A 22,862-nucleotide genomic window follows, 5' to 3' on the forward strand; every position below is an offset into this window, starting at 1 on the left:
GAAAAAAAATATTTGCTTTCTTTCTAAAATTTCATCACTAGGCAAATTTGGGTCATTGACTTCTAAAATTCATTCCTCATCCTACTAGAAAGTTTGTGGGTTTTTTTTTGTTTTTGTTTTTGTTTTGTTTTTAAAGTTTGGGGTTGTGAGGGGATACGTATATCTTCTAATAATGCCTCCTCAGTTGATTAGAGCCACTGACATAGCCCCTACCTGACCAGGATAGTTGGCATTGCTAAGCTTGGTTCACAGAAAGTGCCTTTGACTTGGAGATCTCATCTCAGCCTAGACCACTGCTGTGACCAGGGACTAAGCACTGAACCACTCAGTTTCTCTTGCAAAAACGGGGATTACAGTTGCTGCTTTTGACATGGCCCAAGACTAACTGGGATTCAGTATTTCAGTATTTAAGCACAAATCCAGACACACAATATTAATTTAACAATTTAAATGGATGTTTCCTCATTCACTTCTCCAAACATTCCAACCAGTCCTAAATCTCCCAATGGGCCTGGTGTGCTTATTTGCTCAGTCCTGCCCGACTCTGCAACCCCATGGACTGTAGCCTACCAGGCTTCTCCGTCCATGGGGATTCTCCAGGCAAGACTATTGGAGTGGGTTGCCATTTCCTTCTCCAGGGAATCTCAACCCTGAGATCGAACCCAGGTCTCCCGCACTGCTGACGGATCCTTTACTGTCTGAGCCACCAAAGGGGCCAGGAATACAGCAAAATGAAGAGGACTGCCTGGGGGATAGGGGTTGGGGGGACCGCCAACCCGTGTCGCAGTCTTGGGGTGGCTCGGTCCCCGACACGATGACCCACGGCCATAAAGTTCCTCGAGTCCCAGGAACTTGGCTGCAGCGTGTCGCCAACGGTGTCCTGCCCAGACTTCGCCCTCAGTAGGCAGGAGAGGCGCGAGTGCCGAGTGAGAGCAACACAATACACCGGTTGGAGTAGCTGAAACTCGGGCCACAGCGTTCTCGCAGGCCCACCTGCCGGGGGGAGGGTGGGCGCACGGGCAAATCAGCTAAGTCCTCAGGTCTTAGGTTGGGCAACTCACAGTAGGCGCGCGACCGACTCTCGGAAGCGGTTTCCGGACCTTCAGAACCGGAAACGGGTCTGGGCGCGCGCCCCGGCCCGAGTGGGCGGAGCCCCCCTCCCGGAAGTGCCTGCAGCCTCGGGCTGGTTTTCGCTGTGCCCCAGTGGTGCGCGCGGGGCTGTAGGGGTTTGGGGACCGTCGGTTCTCTTATCCTCTCTGAGAGGGCGGGGGCCTGTTAGGGCAACGATCCCGCGGTGGCAAGGGAGGGAAAGTCGTAGGGGACCCTGGCCTTTGTCCCTGCTAGAGAGGAAAGGGCGTTTGGCCAGCCCGCGGGCAAAAGTGTCGGTTCCTGTTCCACAGAAGTGCGGGATGGATGGGCTTCTGACTCCCAGGGAGTCTGCAAAATTCATTGCCGAGAACAGTCGAGATGTGTTCATTGATGACGGAGGCGTGCGGAGGGTGGCCGAGCTGCTGCTGGCCAAGGCCACGGGGCCCGAGCTGCGCATTGGGGGCTGGAAGGCGATTCACGAGCTGAACCCTAGGGGCACTGACGAGGCCGCCGTTAACTGGGTGTTCGTGACAGACACGCTCAACTTCTCCTTCTGGTCGGAGAGTGACGAGTATAAATGTCAGGTGGGGTTCGGGGGGAAGACGTACAGTGGGTACTGGTCCCTGTGCGCCGCGGTCAACAGAGCTCTGGACGAAGGTTGGTACCTCTACTCCCGGTCAGACCCAGTGGCGTTGAGATTTCATTTTACTGGGAGGGTCCCACAGAGTGGGCTGGGACATGGAATAATGTATTGATAAGATGAATTTATTGCCGGTACCTCTGCTTAAAAGTACGAGAAGAAGCTGGCATAAAATCTTTCTTCAGTGTGAAATGATTCTGATTTTAATACTTAGCACTGTCGCAGCTAAGACTGAAAGTCGGTTTTCTTAGGAACGCCACTCTGATGATGTCTGAGGAGCAAAGGGACAAATATTATCCCACACTCTACACAGTCAAAATACATTTGGTGTAATATTACAATTGTTAGAAGTGATTGAGGAAGTACAGACGAGCAAATACAGAATGAGGGATCTGTTCCTGATTTTTAATTATTCATCTACTTTTAATTCATTCCTGTAATACTTAAGTGGTTTCATTTTAATTGTATGTTGTAAAAGCAAGGGCCTAATGAATATAAAAGTATGACATTGTTCCTCTGCATGTGCTTTTCTTCCTAAGGGATCCCAATAACTAGTGCTTCCTACTATGCAACAGTGACCCTTGATGAGGTTCGGCATATACTCCGGTCTGACACAGATGTCCCCATGCCTTTGATAGAAGAGAGGCATCGGATTCTCAATGAAACCGGGAAAATTCTGCTTGAGAAGTTTGGAGGCTCTTTTCTTAATTGTGTCCAAAAAAGTGATAAAAGTGCTCAGAAGTTATTGCACCTGGTAGTTGAAAACTTTCCTTCTTACAGAGATGTGACTCAGTTTGAGGTGAGTTGCTCCCCTTCTAGAGATTTTAGAGTTCTTAATTATCTTCCCATAGATATCTCTTTTACTTTCAGAACTCCTTTCGAGAATAAAAATTTAAATTCTGGAATTTTTTCCTAATGGAACCAAGGAACAGTAACAAAATTGTTAAGCAGTTTTTCAAAGACATCACTTCTCTTAATGTTTTCTAATCAGTGTATTTCCTTTATTTTGTCTTTTACAATGTTTCAAACCTAAGAAAACGCTAGACGTAACATGATGTCACTTAGGGATAGTGAGGTCCTTTTAGTACTTCAAAAACTTTACTTCATTGGATAAGAATCAGAATGTATACTAAATTTTCTCTTAAAAAAATTTGATGTTGAGTTCTAATGTATATATACTATGTATTTCCTTTTTCATGCACAGGGTAGTTTAACAGTATCATTTGCTCTGTGGTACAAAGACTTCCCTGGTGGCTCAGACGGTAAAGCGTCTGCCTACAATGCAGGAGACCCAGGTTCAGTCCCTGGGTCGCGAAGATCTCTTGGAGACGGAAATGGCAACCCACTCCAGTATTCTTGCCTGGAGAATCCCATGGACGGAGAAGCCTGGTAGGCTACAGTCCATGGGGTCGCAAAGAGTCAGACATGACTGAGTGACTTCACTTCACTTCTTCACAAAAAAATTTAAGTAGGCATACTTTTTAAATGGTGAACATTTTGTATACTCTCCTAGTATACACCTGGATTTTATTTTTGTATAATTCTTTTAGAATTCATTATCACTGTGTATTTTAACTGTTGAATAGAATTAAAAGTAACAAGAGGGACCATATATATAAATCTCTTGACTAAGTTAATAAGTACTTATGTCAACTTGGAATTTTAAAGCTACCCTTTTGTAATCACAACAACTAAAATGGTAGTATTGTTCAAATCTCTCTTTATGATTTACAAGGTATTTGCATGCACACTCATTGATCCACAGAACAATTCTGTAGGGCTAAGGACAAGGAGCATTATAGTCCTATTTGTAGACTTGGAACCAAAGTCTCAAAAATAGAAAGGTTAGCTAATGTACAATATCTTAGGTCATTTAGTCAAGAAATAGCTAGCTTTTCAGTTCTACTGTAAAGTGAAAGATGCCTGATTATGTTAAGATTCTTTTAATTGCAAGTTACAGACACAAAACAAGATTTGGAGATAAATATCCAGGATCAGGGACTCAAAGCCATGGGGATTCAGTCCTCTCTTCTTTGTTTCTGTTGACTCCATTTTTCTCTTACCGCAGACCAACTTTCTCCATGAAGTAGAAAAGTAGATAACTGATAGGACCTACTGTATAGCACAGAGAACTCTACTCAGTGCTCTGTGATAGCCTAGTCTGTAACTCTACTCAATACTCTATAGTAGGAAAAGAGTTCCCCATTTTATCACTTTAGCCACCAGGGAGAGAGGGAGGAACTCTTTTGCTTCCAGTTCTAAAACTCCTGGACAAGGACTGATTGACCTGGCATGGATTATGACCAGTTAAGTGTGCCTGTGGAGAGTAGTACGGATGGGACACAGGCAGTTCCTAGGGAAGAGACCCTAGGCCACTGTTGAACTTCATTCTCTTCTGAGGAACCATTTTATTAATGCAGAGGTTCCTATGAGCTTTATCTTAGTCTTCAAAGTATGTCATTTCAACCTTGTTTTTCAGGAAATTTAGATCAAGTTCCTTATTTCATACTGGCCATTTAAATATATTAAACAGTGTATAAAAGAAATCAAACTGTCATTCATGTTGCTTGGAATCTGTGTATTCCAGAATCAACGTGGTTGTTGTAGAAGAAGGGCTAAGATTAAATTTAACATGACTTTAGGATGGTGGCTAAGTTGGTGAAGAATCTGCCTGCAATGCGGGAGACTTGGGTTCGATTCCTGGGTTGGGAAGATCCCCTGGAGAAGGGAAAGGCTATCCATTCCAGTATTCTGGCCTGGAGAATTCCATGGAGTGTGTAGTTCATGGGGTCTCAAAGAGTCGGACACAACTGAGCGACTTTCACTTGCTTACTCCCTTACTAGGATGGAATGAATTCAGGACATCAGGTAGTTGTTTACTTTCAAGTTGTCCTGAATTTTTGTTTCTGTGAGAGAAAGGAGTGAATTTTTTTGGTAGTTAAGATTGAGTTAGTAAGTGTTTGCTGAAATTCTCTTTTATTTATAGCAGAGTGCTTTCTTTTCATTTGTTATATATGCTGAGAAGTTCAATTAGAAACTGTACCAGGATATAGATTAATTTTTAAGGCTGATAACACTTTTTTTTTTTTCCTTTTTGGCCACACCATGCGGCATGTAGGCTTTTAGTCCCTTACCAGATATTGAACCTGTGCCCCCTGTATTTGAAACTCATAGTCTTAACCACTGGACTGCCAGGGAAGTCTGCGACTGATACATTTTAAAATGAAAATTAGTACCTGAGCCATTTCCCATCAGTACTCATTTCTAAAATACATTCTTACAGAAAATTCCCCAAAATGTAACAAAAATCAAATTTAAACATTTTAGTACTTTCTTAAAGAAGCTTCCCTGGTGGCTCAGACTGTAAAGCATCTGCCTGCAATGCAGGAGACCCGGCTTCGATTCCTGGGTCGGGAAGATCCCCTGGAGAAGGAAATGGCAATCCATTCCAGCACTCTTGCCTGGAAAATCCCATGGATGGAGGAGCCTGATAGGCTACAGTCCATGGGGTCGCAGAGTCAGACACGACTGAGCGGACACGACTGAGCGACTTCACTTTCACTTTCACTTAAAGAAGTATTACTACATTTTTTCATTTTTCATTTATATTTTCATAAGATTATGATTATTGTTACCCCAAGGCACTATATTTCTTGAATCCCTGTGACTCCTCACATAACACTGAGTGTATAGTGAGGACTCAATCCTTTGATTAGTTAATTTTAAGTTACCTTTGCATATTTATTTATTTTTAAAATTTTTTATGGAGTATAGTTGATTTACAATGTTGTGTTAGTTTCTGGTGACATAAATAATTCACCAAAGCGAATCAGTTATACATATGTCTACTCTTTATTATTTATTTATTTTTTTGTCCACTCTTTTTTAGATTCTTTTCCCATTGCAGAATATTGAGTAGAGTTCTCTGTGCTGTACAGTAGGTCTTATTAGTTATCTACTTTATATATAGTAGTGTGTATATGTCAATCCCAATCTTCCAAATGATCTCCCCCCCCACCCAATTTTCCACCCCTGGTAACCATAAGTTTGTTTTCTACATCTGTGATTCTGCATATTCATTTAAAAGATAAACAAATAATTAAAGCACTTTGCTCAATTCCAAGTCTAAAGGAATTCTGATGAACTTTTGGCACTGCTGCTGAATTCAGAAAGTGATAAAATCAAATGTATTTTTAAAAATTTAGTTGATTATTTATTGGCTGCACTGGGTCTTTGTTGCTGTGCTCGGGCTTTTCTCTAGTTGTGGCAAGCAGGGGCTATCTCCAGTTGTAGTGCAGGGCTTCTCGTTGTGGTGGCATCTTTTGTTGCAGAGCACAGGTTCTAGGTGTGTGGGCTTCAGTAGTTGCCGCACTTTGGGCTCCGTAGTTGTGGCTCATGGGCCGTAGAGCTCGGGCTCCGTAGTTGTGGCACATGCGCCCAGTTGCTCTGAGGCATGTGAAATCTTCCAGGCCAGGGATCGAACCCATGTCCCTTGAATTGGCAGGTATATTCTTATCCACTGTACCACCAGGGAAGTCCTTTCTATACATATTTAAAATTTTTTTTCTAATTGCAAAAGTAAAATTAATTATAGAATTTGGATAGTACAGAGAAGTGGTCTTTATTCTGCCAAGAGGTAACCATTGTTCACAATTTGGTCTTTTTCTGTGTGTGACTATATGTATATATATGTATAGAGACTATAGATATATATATGAGCTGGGAAGAAATATGCTATATAAACTGTTTTAAAATTTAATATATTATGAGCATCTATGTCAGTAAAAATTCTTTCACAGCACAACTTTTTTCCATGCTACTCTTCTTAATGGCTTCATAGTACTCCACTGTATTGATGTACATTACCATAATTATTTGCCCAAACTATTTTACCACAATAATTGTGATATATAGTTTTATTTTTAAATTAAATTTTATATCTTATTGTTTCCAGTTTTATGTAAAAATAAGCAATATTGCACAGCAGTTTAACACCTGTAGTTATTTCCTTAGAATGAATTCCCCGTAATGGGATTACTGAGTTAGAGTGTGGCCAGGATTTTCAGACTTATAATACATAAAAATGGTTACACTTCTCCAGGAAAACAATAACAAAGAGGATCAGCAGTAGCATATTTGAGTGTCCTTTTCCCTACTCCTTCATAATATTGTAGTAGTATCAATTGCTGTATTTTTTAATCTTCAGCAAGTTACTAAAAATAGTTATAATTGTTTTTAATGTTACACTTATTTACTGAGATTATCATTCGTTTTTAGACATTGTGAACAAGTTAGTGAAGTTAGAGAATTTGTCTAAATGCAACAGTTTAGATGAGTGATTTCTCAACCTGGCTGTGCCCCAGAATCAGGAGACTTCAGAATTCAGATACATTTCCAAAGCACCACCATCAAAGATTCTGATCACTGGGTAAAAGAACTTTATTTTTTAAAGCTCTTAAAGTGACTCTGATTTAGAATATTCAGTAACTATTGTTGTTTAGTTGCTAAGTCATGTCCGAGTCTTTTTCAACCCCAGTGACTGTAGCCCGCCAGGCTCCTCTGTCCATGGGATTTTCCAGGCAGGAATACTGGAGTGGTTTGCCATTTCCTTCTCCAGGGCAACTTCCAATCCAGGGATTAATAAACCTGCATCTCCAGTGTTGGCAGGTGGATTCTTTATCACTGAGCCATCAGGGAAGCCCATTCAGTAACTATATAAAAGCCCTAATTAACAAATCAACTTCCTTTATGCTAACATACTGATAAATATACATGAAAAGCTTGAGCTTTACTCCCCTGGTGGTTCAGAATCAGCCTGCAATTCGGGAAACCTGGCTTTGATCCCTGGGTTGGGAAGATCCCCTGGAGGAGAGCATGGCAACCCACTCCAGTATTCTTGCTTGGAGAATCCTCATGGACAGAGGAGCCTGGTTGGCAACAGCCCGTGGGGTTGCAAAGAGTCAGATAGGACTGGGTGACTAAGCATAACTGATAACATGTTACGTTATGATTAAGCATTTGTAATTCTTGACCTTTCTATTTGTTCATGATAAGTTTGTTGCAGAAAATCAACTCATGGTTATAGTGTTTTACATTGATTATTATTTTATAAAGGTACTATTTTGAAAATATTTTATTTGCAAAGCAAAGCTTTAATGCAAAGCATTATGGTACATATGTGTTATGTACTTAGTTGCTCTGTCATGTCTGACTCTTTGTGACCCCATGGGCTGTGGCCCACCAGGCTCCTCTGTCCATGGGATTTCCCAGGCAAGAATACTGGGGTAGGTTGCCATGCCCTCCTCCCGGGGATCTTCCCAACCCAGGGATTGAACCCAGGTCTCCCGCCTTGCAGGAGGATTCTTTACCATCTGAGCCACCAGGGAAGCCCTATGGAACATATAGGGAATTGTTACTAGAGAATTTACTGGTATTTTCAGTGATAGCAGTTAATATTTTAGAGATGTAGATTTGGTTACTAAAATTATTTGACTACTAAAAACCATATCAGCTTCTTAAAAAATGCTTTATAGGTGATTTGAATTTATTTTTAGATTCTTCACTTGAATTTGTTTTTGTTTTCATTTTAGGGTTTTATAATCTAACCTTCATGATATCCTAGTTGGCTACCATGGAAACAGTGCTCATGATGTGACAATTTGTGTTGTGTTAGATGCTGGCACTGATTTTGTTATATAAGTCTGGCTCCTAGATTTTTCCTGTTTGCTCTATGCATGTATGCATGTTAAGGTGTTTCAGTCATGTCCAACTCTTTGCAACCCTATAGACTGAAGCCTGCCAGGCTTCTCTGTCCATGGGAATCTCCAGACATCGTGCTCTCCTCCAGGGGATCTTCCCAAGCCAGGGATTGAACCCATATCTCTTATGTCTCCTGAATTCACAGGAGGGTTCTTTACCACTAGTGCCGCCTGGGACGCCCTTGCTCTATGAATCTTGTTAAAAATAGGAGACAATAGCTTCTATTATAATATATATTATGATGAATACTTCTTTTTGGAACAGTTTTATTTTGTGAATTAAGTTTTATGCTTGCTATTCAATAAAGTTTACTTGAATTAGAAATCTAGTTACCATCTACAAGTCCAGCATCCATAAAGGAACAATTTCCAGGTTGTCATATTTTGGTAGGTTTGGGAATATAGATTATTCCCAGATGATATAGAAATATTTCTTAGTGGTAATTTCTTCCCCCATCACTCAATGTAATTTACAGACTTTACACCAAAAAATGAGTATAGGTATTTGCCCTAAAAAACAAAATACTCAGTTTCTTAGTGGTGGCTTTAGAAAATTTAGTTAAAGAAAAATGGAAAACTTAGTTTACTTAGAAAAAGTACATCTGGATTGATTGCAGGGGGTATTCTTTAAGGTTAAACAATATTAAGTTATTTCTCATTAGGATAGTATAGCAATATTTTTAAAAGAAGTAGTTTTAATAGAGTTTTTTTTTAATAAATAAAGGAATCTATATTATCATCTTAAAGAATTTTTATATGGAGTCTATCCTTGAAGAATTTAATTTCATTTTTTATTTACTTCTTTATGTCATTTACTTATTTAAACATTCTCCAAGGTGGTCAGAATGTGTTTTGGGAGCCAGTGATACTTTTTCACAGTTAGCAGACTCACAGTTGTAAAAGATGATTTGAGGTCATTAGCCTTGGTATTAAGACTAGGAGTAGATTGTAATTATATTTTTCTACAGTCCATGCTAATCTAGCCCTTAAACATAGTAAGCAGATAAATTATAGTGGCACAGAAATATGTATGTATATAAAGTAATGTCATTGAAAAAGAACTAAGTAGTACCATGATGACATGAATTGTATTTTATGTGTTTTGAAAAATAAAGGAAATAAACCTGGAGTGATAATTTAGTATCTATAGACTCCCTTTTTTTCTATAAAAGGTCTATAAATTCTTACCAAAGAGTAAGATTATTTACCCTTGAAAAAATGTTTTCGATGTGTACCTTTTTTTAATAGCATACATAAGGCTTTCAGATACCCAGGTAACATTCATATTCTCTTCATTCATCAGGGGAAAAGAATTTCTTTTTACAAAAGGGCCCAAATCCTGGTGGCAGATACGTGGAGTGTATTAGAGGGGAAAGGAGATGGCTGCTTTAAGGACATCTCCAGTATCACCATGTTTGCCGACTATAGATTACCTCAGGTTCTCGTTTACCTGGGAGCCCTGAAATACTCCAATGAACTACTGGAGAAGCTTCTCAAAGGTTTGCTAGCTTAATTAAGACATTTTTTGTTATACTGTGAATTGTTCAGTCTTTGTCATTTCTTTCACAAAAGGTCTTCCCTTAAAAAAAAAACAAAACACTATTATTGTTAAAAGCACATGTAAAGAATGCAAGGGCAATTAAATTATAGAGAAAATTGGTTTTTGTTTTTTACACCGTGGAATATGGTTATTGCTGGAAATCACACTATCTGGACATCATCATTTCAGAGTCTTACATTAAAATGACACCTACATTTATGTCACATGAAGGTGTGCAACACTAAGACAGTTCAGGTTTGTATTCAGAGTGTTATTAATTAAGCTTAAGAGCACACTACACTGTGAAATAAAAAGTGGGCTGACAGATAAATATGTACTGGATTTTGAGTGAGGAGGCTCCAAGGTCTGCTGCTGGTTTATCTTGCACAAGTCACTGACTTTTCTAGGCTGATTTATTTGCCATAAGTATAGATGATTGTGTTTGTATGAAAAGTAACTTTTCGCTTTTTAAATATCCCTTTGCATAAGGAAAATAATTATATTGTACAATTTTCGTGTTAATTTCTCTTTTAGGGGCAATATTTTCAGCTACTTTTTTCTTTATTTTTAAAAGAAGTTGTTTTTATGATGAGTAATTTTCTCCTGTGAAATAGATTTCAATCACCCAAAATAAGAATGACACAGCATATAAAGGTACCATTATTCCTATGGTTGCTTCTACCACATTTTTATGTAGCCTCGGGCAATCCATTTTGCTCATTTCCTCATTTGAAAAATAGCAAGCTGTTCTATGTCATAATACTCATGTCTGGGATCATTAATTGTTGAATACCTTTAAAGGGACAACCTTTAGCAGTCAGGGCTTCTTCTACATACAGCCATAATCAGTTGATTTTTTTGGGGGGAGGGTATATGCAATACACATTCCTATCTTTATAAACACTTTCTTGCCTGGTTTCCCCCACCCAAATTTTCTTCTATTCAGTTCAAATCCTACACATCCAAAAAGGCTTAACTCAAATGCTAACTCAGTGTCTGTTCTTCCACTTGCCCCAAGGATCAGAGATAGAGATATGGAAGGGACACAAGTAACACTATTTAAGATCCCAAGGGACAGAATGGAACCAGTGTGGGTAGGACATTTCCTCTAGGTCTCAGTGGATCACAGGGCTTCTCAGCTACTGCGAAGCTCTGTGCAAGAGTACCGATTGGTGGCCTGAGGCCAAATATAGCTTGCAGATGTGTTTTGTTTGGCTTGAACAGTGTTTTAAGCAATTTTTAATTAGTTATCAACACTTGACAATTAGATTTCACATGAAATTCAATTTTCTGATTTCCAAGAGAAGAAAAATGCTCAAACTTTGGGGTCTACCTTGACGGGGCAGCATTTTGCATCCAGCTGCTGCATCCACTTACTCTGTCTGCCTCATCTTTAACGACAGTTGAGTTGCTAAGCCCAATTCTAGTCTCCCTGGCAAAGCACTGCCAGTGTCCACCTTGTAGGATCAGATATACTCTGGAGATAAGCACTGAATACCTGTAGGATCTAGCGGCTCTGTATTCAGGCAGAGCTGACAGAAGGATCCTGACTCTGAAGAACAAGCATGGTTTTCCTTGCTCAAGCTAAGAACTTTGATCTCCTAGGTTTTTCTTGATGTATCTGGAGTGTCCACAAGACAACATTAAGTTCTCAAGGGTAAGGGAGGTGCTGTTTATTTGGCCCCCTGGGAGTCCTCCAAATTTTGCAGTAATTTTTTTTCTCCAACATCAAACCCAAATTTTAAATCCTCTCTTTTAAATAATTTAATAATCTTGCTGTCATATTTTCAAATGTATGGCTCACCCATATTCAATTAGCAGATATTTATTGGGGAGCTAGTATATACAAGGGATCATGCTAGGTCCTATGAATATTGAGACAATCAAATCAGACACAATCCCTGTCCATGTGGAACTTAACTTGCAATTTTGAATTAATGCGAGTTTAGACATGGTTTAAATTACCAACAATAAATAAAGTCTGAGATTTACAATTTGAAAATGAGTACTGTTTACTGCATTTTGTCCTACAGTAAAGTTTTGAATACATTTTATTTCATTGACTATTAGTGCTTATTTTTCTTTTTCTTCCTTGCAGGAGAAATGCTCTTTTATGGGAATAGGCAAGAGGTAGAAATCAGAGGGTGCTCAGTTTGGTGTGTCGAGCTGATCCGGGATTGTCTTCTGGAGCTTATTGAAAAAAAGGGTGAAAAAACTACTGGAGAGATCAATTCCATTCTTTTGGATTATTACTTATGGGACTATGCCCGTGATCACAGGGAAGATATGAAAGGAATTCCATTTCATCGTACACGTTGCATATATTATTGACCCATAGTGTAAACTGATCCTAAGAAATTCCTTGCATTATTGTACCATAATTATTTATACAATTCTGCTTTGATATTAAGAGAAAGTGGTAGAGGTTACAGCAACAAGAAAATTGATTAGCCAGACTCTCTTAAAATCTTTTCCTGACATATCACCCTGTATTCCTAATTTTATCCTTTGTTTGCTTGTTTAATTTTGAGTATATTTTCCCTTTCTACAGATACATGAGAGAAATAATGAAGAAAATTTAATGCTTTCTTTAAATCTCAGATTTCTTAAAATTAATCATGTCTTATAATGATCTTTAGTGATAATATTTCATCCATTCAATCGGTATCTTTTTTCATGGTATAGTAATTTTCTGTGTACCATAATCATTTGATATAAGAGAGAGTAGGGTCTTTGCTGTATTGAATGCTGCCACTCTTACAGAAATCAATCTTGACAGATATTTTAAAACTTTTTGTTGATTAACATAATGATTTTCAATTTAGGATATCTTTTTTTTTTCCAGAGTAACTATATTGAAATTCATTGAATAAAGATTTTTTAAACATTTCTTAAATATGGAATGAATTGTTTCATTAAATAGAATTTGCCGGATATATTTTTTTAAAGTTTACTTGAATTTGATTATCTATGTTGTAGGACTCTCATTTCTCAGCTTCACCACCACTTTTGTCTAATGTGGTTAGTCATTCAGTCATGTCCAACTCTTTGTGACCCCACATACTGTACCCTGCCAGGCTCCTCTTTCCATGGGATTCTCCAGGCAAGAATACTGGAGTGGGTTGCCATGCCCTCCTCCAGGGGGTCTTCCCAACTCAGGAATCAAACCCAGGTCTCCCACACTGCAGGGGAATTCTTTATAGTCTGAGCCACCAGGGAAGCCCATCGTCTAACATAATCTTGATTTTTGTTAATTATCTACCTTGTCACCTCACTGTGTGTAAATTAGGGAAAGCTCGGAGAAGGCGATGGCACCCCACTCCAGTACTCTTGTGGGAAAATCCCTTGGGTGGAGGAGCCTGGTAGGCTGCAGTCCATGGGGGTTGCTAAGAGTTGGACATGACTGAGCAACTTCACTTTCACTTTTCACTTCATGCATTGGAGAAGGAAATGGCAACCCACTGCAGTGTTCTTGCCTGGAGAATCCCAGGGATGGGGGAGCCTGGTAGGTTGCCGTCTATGGGGTCACACAGAGTCTGGCATGACTGAAGTGACTTAGCAGTGGCAGCAGTCATTTCTCCAAGCACTTTACTGCCATCTGCTGGAAACTTGTCGGAGTAACTTTACAAATGACAACGTGGGAATGTGAATGGGGCATCTGAGTCCTATACTGCCCTTTTTTTTTTTTTAATTGGAGTGTAGATGCTTTACAATGTTGTATTAGTTTATATTGTACAGCAAAGTGAATCATCCATATGTTTACGTATATCCCCTTTTTAAATTTCCTTCCCTTTTAGGTCACCACAGAGCACTGAGTAAGAGTTCCCTGTGCTATACAGTAAGTTCTCATTGGTTATCTATTTTATACATAGTAGCATATATACCGGAGAAGGCGATGGCACGCCACTCCAGTACTCTTGCCTGGAAAACCCATGGACGGAGGAGCCTGGTGGGCTGCAGTCCATGGGGTCTCAAAGAGTCGGACACGACTGAGTGACTTCACTTTCACTCTTCACCTTCATGCATCGGAGAAGGAAATGGCAACCCACTCCAGTGTTCTTGCCTGGAGAATCCCAGGGATGGGGGAGTCTGGTGGACTGCCGTCTATGGGGTCGCACAGAGTCGGACACGACTGAAGTGACTTAGCAGTAGCAGCAGCAGCAGCAGCAGCATATATACATCAATCCGAATCACCCAATTTATCCCACTCCTTCCCTGCTTGGTGTTCGTACATTTGTTCTTTACATCTGTGTCTCTGTTTCCATTTTTCTGATAGGTCCATCTGTACCACTTTTCTAGACTCCACATATATGTGTTAATATACAATATTTGTTATCTCTTTCTGACTCACTTCACTATGTATAACAGTCTCTAGGTCTGTCCACATCTCTGCAAATGGGACAATTTTGTTCCTTTTTGTGAGTGAGTTAAAAAACTCACACCCTAGAAGTAGTGGTCTTGTATCTATCTCTCCCCTTTGTGACTAAGGGGAAGATGATCTTGTCCCTAGTTCTAGGAGTGGACCCAAGTTAATAAGAATGGTTTATTATTCATGGTAATGCTATTCTCTGTCTGTTATTGCTCTAGTAATGGATATATAATCTAGCTCTGGCTAGTACACTGAAGGGCAAGTCTGCAGGGAGGCATTTGGCAAAAGGTTTCTTCACTTTTAAGAAAGGGCCATGGAAGGAGATCACTGTTCTTCCCCTGAGCAACGTTCTGTCTAAATGTGATACCTGAAGCTGTAGTAACCACTGTGTGAAGCCAGAGCCCTCCAGTACCTGCCCTGCCTGAGTCAAACTTAGCTCTGGCTTTCATCCCTGACATGATGAACACAGCACCTTATTATTGCCATCATTTTGAATTAGTGTTCTGTAGAAAGTATCATAGTTAATAATTTCCAATGAAACCCGCTCTTTTTAAGGCTCTAGGAACAACAAGCCAAAGATTTGCTTAGACCTTGGGATTAACTCAACTCCTCATCCTGTCCCTTCCTACTCCTTTCCTTCTCCTGCCCACCCTGTACCCTTTTCTTCCTTTCCTGTCTTTCCCCTTTCCTTCCTCCCCACTCTTGTCCCCTTCTTCCTTCCTCCAGGTTCAGCCAGCTCTAGCCTTCCTGCTTTCCACGTTTACTTCATCATGTAAAAGACAGGGAAGGCAGTTTAGGACTGTATGGTGCTCTTTGATGTCCAAGACACAGCTGTCTTTTCTCTTGTTCCACTGAGTGTAGCCTGGACTCATGATCTAAGATGTCTGCATTCTATGCAACAGGATTGAAGAAGATATGAAGTTGAAGAGTGTAAGAGTTGCAGAAAGGCTCTAGCAGCTCTACCTTTGGCTATCTCAAATCTTACCTATAAGGAGGGCAGACTAAAGCAAGGAAAAGCTGAAATTGGTTAAGAAGCAGCAATCACTCATTTTAACCAAGATAGCAGGATGTTTGGTACTGTGTGTGTGGCACAGTGGCCTAGGCCAAACTAACCTGTGGCCTTATTTTGGCTCACTTTAAGGTCTCCTGAGATTGTGTGTGTGTGTATATATATACACACACACATACAGGAGAATACCCTGTGAATGCCAGGCCAGCTGGTGTCAGGGGCTGCTTTTGTTCCTTTCTCAACCTTTAACTTTCCCCTGATTAGCACTAAAGAAATGAATAGATTTCATTGATTTCAATCCAGAAATCAGTTAATGAACTCCTTCACTGGTCCTCTGAAGCCGAATGGGTAGTGGTTTGATAATTCGGTTGAGGAGGTACAGGTTTAATGAGCCACAGTATATGACCTGAAGCAACTACACCTTCCCCTTCTTTGTAACTATGACCCAGCTGTCTCCCCATGTGTTTAGACCCCTTTTTTTCCCTTTTTCTTATTTATGTGGTTGCCCTGATCTCATATGGCATGTGGGATCTAGTTCCCTGACTAGGGATCAAACCTGGGTCCCCTGCATTGGGTGCACAGAGTCTTAACTGCTTGACTACCAGGGAAGTCCCTCTTTTTAAAAAAAAAAAATTTTTTTTTTTAAATTTTCAGCCCTTTGATGGATGTTATTGCCAAAGACAAAACCTGAACAAGTGAGGAAATTGATCTCATCCAGTTAATTACAATATGGAGAACACCCCAGATGCCAAGATTAGAGCTTCTTGGCAGGTGGTATTACCCTACTGTTTTACAGGTGAGGGATTCATAGGCGGTTGTTCTGCAGTCATGAGGCATCTCAGTAAGTTGGCTGAACAGAAAATGTTTACTTTTGTGTCTAGCTAATTTGAGGCAGACCAACAATTCTAATCTCAGCTAATCATTCATGAGACAAGGAGGAATTGGAGAGTGTGTCTGGCCTTGTTAGCAGGTTTAGGTGAAAGGGGAAAGATCTATGTTTGGTCTTGTCACAGTCACAAGTCAACAAGGGAGACATGAGACAGAGTTGTCAGTCCTATCTAAGTCACACAAAGAAGGGTGATCCTGTTGGGTATACTATTTCCCAGAACACAAAAGGATAGGGGGTTTCATAAAACAAAGTTGGGGGAGTTTCTTATTGTCATTATTTTTCAAAAGTACAGAGCGCAGCCAAAATTCAACGTTTTCATCATCAGCCCTTTCTTAATGCGCTTGTGTGTTCACTGGGAACAAAAAAGGCTGTTGTGGCGTAGGTAACATTTTTATTTGCTCTCAAACCATGGGAGGTAATCACCCTCAAAGTAAGGAAGTCCAGAGTTGTGAGTTCTCCACAGAATAAAATGCCTAGTGTTAAGATCCAAGAGTCTGGGTTGTCCTAAGGAGAATCATCATATGTTCATTGTCTTGGTTCTATTATCAGCTTTTGAACAAATCAGTTAAAATCTTTATGCCTATTTAATTTACATAGGCAGGAGGATAGTCTGAGTCTCTGGTTCTGGTTCTAATTTTCTTTTTGTATCATTTTATAAAATATATGCACGTCTCTAGTTATTTACCGGTTGAGGTAGGACAACACTGTGGTGGTTAATTTTATGTCAGCTTGATTAGGCAAGGGTGCCCAGCTGATTGGTCAAACATTAGTCTAGATGTTGCTTTGAAGATATTTTTCAGATATAATTAATATTTATAATCAATAGACTTGAGTAAAGCAATTACACGCCATAATGCAGGGGCTTCAACCAATCAGTTGAAGGCCTTCAGGGCAAAGACTGAGCTTTCCAGAAGAAGGAACAAACAACTCTGCCTCAAGGCTAAAACATAGAAAACCTGTCTGAGTTTCCCACTTGCTGCTCTGCCCTGAAGATTTTAGACTCAAGACATCAACTCATCTGAAGTTACAATTTGCTAGTCTGCCCAATGGATTTCAGACTTGATAGCCCCCACAATCACATGAGCCTATTCCTTAAAATACATCTCTCTTTCTCTCTAGATAGATGAATGGATGGATGAATGATTGGATGGATGGATGGACAAACATATAGATTATAGGTCTAAATTTCGATCTACATCTATCTCTCTGTAAATATATTGGCTCTGTTTCTCTGGAGGACCCTAATACAAGCATGAATAAATAATATGGCAAAGTAATTTTTGTCTAACTTAGGGATATCAAATATAAAGTAAGAAATTAATAAAATATAATGGGGCTAAGTAATTTGTATGATTCCTTTCAGGTATAAGACTCATTGACTAAAGCAATTGGAAGTTTGGAGAATTTATTATAGTGGCATTCATCCAAGTTTCTCTTTTTTCCCATTCACTATATCCCTTCTTTTCCTTTTTCTTTTCTTTTCCTTTCTGTTTTGATTTCTCCCATTGGGTTAAGGGTGTTTTAGTTTTGAGTGGAAAAAACCAGACTCAAACTAGTTTAATGAAAAAGGAAATATAATGATTAAAAAAAATAAATAAATCCAGGGAAAGAGCTGGCCTTAGCAATGCCCAGTTATGGTCAATAGATTAAAATGCACAAAGATTACACATTTTTGCTCTGTTGGAAGAGATGACTCTAATAGCTAATGATGTTCTTGCCTGGAGAATCCCAGGGACTGGGGGGAGCCTGGTGGGCTGCCGTCTATGGGGTCACACAGAGTTGGACATGACTGAAGCGACTTAGCAGCAGCAGCAGCAGCACAGGCAACAGAGTGCAAATCTTTGCTAATAGTCCATACAAAAAACTCTGTAGCTGGCTAATTAGCCTGGCTCGAGTCCCAGGTCCCCTGCCTGGGGCCTGGGGTAAGAGCCAAGTGATTGGCTGGCCTAGCAGGTGGAGTAGGGATACATTCAGTTCAGTTCTGTTCAGTCACTCAATCGTGTCCGACTGTTTGTGACCTCAAGGACTTCCTGTCAAGGCTTCCCTGTCTATCACCAACTCCTGGAGCCTACTTAAACTCATGTCCATCAAGTCAGTGATGCCATCCAGGCAACTCATCCTCTGTTGTCCCCTTCTCCTCCCACCTTAAATCTTTCCCAGCATCAGGGTCTTTTCTAATGAGTCAGTTTTTTGAATCAGGTGGCCAAAGTATTAGAGTTTCAGCTTCAGCATCAGTCCTTCCAATGAATTTGCAGGGGTACATCTGTGTGTGCTAAGTCGCTTCTGTCGTGTCTGACTCTGTGCGACCCTCTGGACTGTAGCTGCCAGGCTCCTCTGTCCATGGGATTCTCCAGGCAAGAATACTGGAGTGGGTTTCCATGACCTTCTGGAACCCTGGGTCTCCTGTATTGCAGGCGATCCTTTACCATCTGAGCCAAGGAATAGGGGTAGTTCTTGAATAAATAGGGGAGGTCTGCTTATAGAAAGGAAAAGAGATGGTAGGCAGTCCAAACAACTTTATCTTCTATACCTTTGTGTAATCAGAATTTGTCACCAGGTGGGGATCATTTCAATTTGGGAACCGTTGAACAGCTAGGAAACAAGTAAGTCTTATATTCTGAGTTGGTCTAAGGAAAGAACCGACTGAATTTCCTAATGGAGTTGGAAATAATATAATAACTCTCTCCCTTCCCTTGCCATTTCTATTTCAACATTCTCAGGAAGACTGAGGGTTGGTTGGGATATGAATTAATCAATATTATTTGGTTGTAGGAATGGAATTCAGTGATTAAAACTTGACAATATTCATGAAGCCTGGATTCAAATGAAAAGAAACAGTAAGTCACAGTGGTACTTAATAAGAAGTCTAGAAATATTTGAAGGGTGAAAATGGTATTTGGAAAGCAAATAAAAAGTATAAAATTCTATGAGTTGATAATCACTCCTACTGAATCCAAAAAAAGAAACCCTGTTGGTCTACTTTGGTAGGGATCAATTCATTATTCTCAAAATGGATAAATAGAAGAGAAAAAAAATCAAGCATGGGTCCTCTACTAACTGCATTTTAGGATAATTTGATAGAGGGAAACTTCTTTATAGAACAATTCTAGCTAATAAATGCAAAAAAGAATATTAGAACATTACCATTTTGGAATTCCTAATGAACTCCTAATAATGGATCTGTAAAATAATCATCAATGGTTGTTAAAACCGTTAGGTAAAATATTGATGGGGAAATTTTAAATGGATGGATTAGGCTGAAAGCACCTGAACTCACTAGTAATCTTAACATCACTGGAAGTGGGACACTCAGACATTATATGCCTCCTGATGTGTTGAATAGGGAAGTACACAGCTCTGTCTATGAATTATTCTTGCCAGAAAAATTGAGCCTGAATCTAATCAAGAATCTAGATCTACAGGAAATGTAGTTTACAGGAAATGTAGGAAAGAGAGGAACCTGTTAAATGGTAACACAAAGAGGCAATTGCCAAATCTAGAATGTGAGACATTCTAAAGGACAAATGGCACAGTTTCTTCAACAGGCAAGTGATTTTAAAAAGTGGGGTGGCAGGGTTGGTGAGGATGTGGAGAAATTGGGTCCCTTGTGCACTGTTGATGGGATTGTAAAATGGTAGAGCTGCTATGAAAACAATTTGGCAGTTCCTCAAAAAATTAAAGATAGGACTACCACACGATCTAGCAATTCCATTTGGAGTATATACCCCAAAGAACTGAAACCAGGATCTTGAAGAAATAGTTGTACAGTTTTGTTCTTAGCAGCATTATTTACAATAGCCAAAAACTGGAAGCAACCTGTGTCCAACAAGAGATGAATGGATTAACAAAATATGCTGCTGCTGCTGCTAAGTAGCTTCAGTCGCGGCCGACTCTATGCAACCCCATGGACTGCAGCCCACCAGGCTCCTCCGTCCATGGGATTTTCCAGGCAAGAGTACTGGAATCGGGTGCCATTGCCTTCTCTGAACAAAATATGCTACATCCATACAATGGAATATTAGCCTTAAAAAGGAAGGAAATTCTGACATATGCTACAACATGGGTAAAGCTTGAGGATATGATGCTAAATTAATAAGACAGTCACAAAAGAACAAATACTATAAGATTCCACATATATGAAGTACCTAGGGTAGTCAAATTCATACAGACAAGCAGAACTGTGGTTTCCAGAGGCAAAAGGGATGAATGGGGAATTGTTTACTGGGTATAGAGTTTCAATTTTGCAAGATATGAAGTTCTGGAGATTGTTGAACAACAATGTGAATGGACTTAAGACTACTCAACTGCATACTTAAAAATGGTCAAGATGATAAATTTTATGTTACTGTGTGAAGAAGTGAAGTTGCTTAGTCACATGTGACTCTTTGCAATCCCATGGACTGTAGCCTACCAGGTTCCTCTGTCCGTGGAATTTTCCAGGCAAGAGTACGAGAGTGAGTAGCTATTTCCTTCTCCAGGGGATCTTCCCGACCTGGGGATTGGACCCAGGTCTCCTGCACTGCAGGCAGACACTTCACCCTCTGAGCCACCAGGGAAGCCCAATGTTATTGTGTATTTAATCATAATTTTTAAAAAGGTGGCGAATGACTAAAAGAGAATTAAGGAACATGTCAACGAAATGCTACATGTGGATCATGTTTGGATCCTGATTTGAGTAAATAGGGGAGAGAGAAAGACACAGAGAGAAAGAGAGAGGCGTGCCGTGCATTATGTAGAAAGCTATAGCTGACCTCAGTCTCTGAGGAGGCAGTGTTGACTTTGTCAACTGCCACGTATAGGCTTCAGTCTTGCTTCTGCCACTTACTGACCATGTAGCCTTGAGCAAATTACTTGTTCTCTTTTTTTTTTTTTAATTCCCATAAATATTTACTGTGTCTCTGAGATGAGCTTAGTATTTATTGTGTATTAAATGCTGACTATGCTCAACAATGATAAAATATAAATAAATAAATGATAATAAAAAATAAATGACATAAAAATGAATGATATATAGTTTCTGCTGATGCTGGAGAATTAAAATGTGAGGCAAGAAATAGCCGGGGGACTTCCCTGGTGATCCAGTGGTTAAGAATCTACTTTCCAATGAAAGGGATGCAGGTATGATACTTGGTTGGGGAACTAAGATCTCACATGCTGAGAGGGAAGTAAGTTCCTGTGCTGCAACTAGAGAAGCCTGAGTGCTGCAACAGAAGACCCAGTGCCGCCAAAATTTTAAAAATAAATATAAATAAGTTACTATATCTTCTTGAAAGAAATTTAGAAATAGCAGGGCATCTAGAAAGGTAAGAAAAAAGTAGATTATGAAAGGCCTTGTATATCATGTCAAGAAGAGTGGACTTTATCATGAGAAGCATTTTATCTTTTTTCATAAAGAGCCATTTATAAAGGTAAAGTTACAGGTTTTTAAAATTTAATTGAAATTCCAATTAAAAAATCTCAATGGAACTTTCTTCTGGAAATTGTCAAACTGATTCAAAAGTTCTTCTGGAGGAGAAATGCCAAGAATAGTAAAAAAAAAAGTTAGAATAATGAGGAACAGCTTCCCCTATCAGCAAAATATAGGGCAAAGTTATAGTAATTAAAGCAGTACGGTATTGGTGCAGAAATAATAAATTAATGCCACAGAATAGAGGTCCTCATGAATATGTAGGAATATGTTCTATTTTACCAATTCTAAGACTGATTTTTCATATTTCATTTCAAGTTATATGAACTGAAATATAAAGTCAAGATATGACTTGGCATTGCCACTACTTGTAACATAAAGCATTTTAGTGATACACTTTTCAATGAAGTCTTTTTTTTTCTTAAGTATTCCAGAATTGGGTTTTGTTCATTGAATCAAGACCCTAGTTGATTAAATTATAAAATGACCTTTAACTCAGTTTTAATGATGGTTATTTTGATGAACTTTGTTGAACATTTTAACTATTTCTTGTTTTTATATATGTATATATATGTGTGTGTTTCTCCCCTGAACAAGTTTGAGAAAAATGCCACCATTATTCTAGGTACCTAATAATTTTTGAGTCCTTGCTTTACAATTAGTTCCACCTTTCAAACTTTACAACAATTCTATGAAGTAGGGATGACTTCTATTCCAATTCTTCAGATGAGAACACTAGATAGTATTTTATATGCTTAATTTGTAGGCATTTTCCTATATCAAATTCTTATAAAATTGAATTTCAATATGTACATAACATTCTCTTTTATAAATGTACTATTGTTAATTTAGGGATACCTTTCCTTGAACGTACATGTAACTGATTCAAAGTTTTTGCTGTTACACATAATACCATAATGAATACCCTTCTGCATGATTATTTATATTTTTATTTTCTTTGGAGAAATGACAAGAGGTGGGATTATGTATAAAAATCCATCTTGGGGACTTCCCTGGTGGTTCAGTGGTTAAGACTGCTCACTGCCAATGCAGGGGACATGGGTTTGATCCCTGGCGGGGACTAAGATCACACAAGTCGAGTAGGGCAGTCATGTGGCGTAGTCAAAAGGTTTAAAAAAAAGTCTGTCTCATTGAATGCTT

The 22,862-nt window shown here is 39.3% G+C and overlaps 1 protein-coding gene across 1 annotated transcript; it reads left to right on the forward strand.

Annotated features, from left to right (window-relative positions):
* The first annotated feature begins 1,162 nt into the window (after positions 1-1,162).
* LOC104988669 (chromosome unknown open reading frame, human C9orf64) lies at positions 1,163-12,923 on the forward strand. Its single transcript, XM_010840062.1, has 4 exons — positions 1,163-1,746; positions 2,269-2,528; positions 9,791-9,986; positions 12,126-12,923. The coding sequence occupies exons 1-4, from the start codon at positions 1,410-1,412 to the stop codon at positions 12,356-12,358; spliced, it is 1,026 nt and encodes a 341-aa protein (XP_010838364.1). The 5' UTR covers positions 1,163-1,409; the 3' UTR covers positions 12,359-12,923.
* Positions 12,924-22,862: the final 9,939 nt, after the last annotated feature.

Source organism: Bison bison, unplaced genomic scaffold (genome assembly GCF_000754665.1).
Source record: "Bison bison bison isolate TAMUID 2011002044 unplaced genomic scaffold, Bison_UMD1.0 scf7180017864141, whole genome shotgun sequence".
In the NCBI taxonomy this organism is placed as follows: Eukaryota; Metazoa; Chordata; class Mammalia; order Artiodactyla; family Bovidae; genus Bison; species Bison bison.

Bases quoted from the DNA above. Each gene is read 5' to 3' on its own strand.
- LOC104988669 (XM_010840062.1), top strand. From the start codon at position 1,410: ATGGATGGGCTTCTGACTCCCAGGGAGTCTGCAAAATTCATTGCCGAG. The intron at 2,529-9,790 runs GTGAGTTGCTCC...TTCATTCATCAG, and splicing joins GAGATGTGACTCAGTTTGAG to GGGAAAAGAATTTCTTTTTA. The intron at 9,987-12,125 runs GTTTGCTAGCTT...TCTTCCTTGCAG, and splicing joins ACTGGAGAAGCTTCTCAAAG to GAGAAATGCTCTTTTATGGG.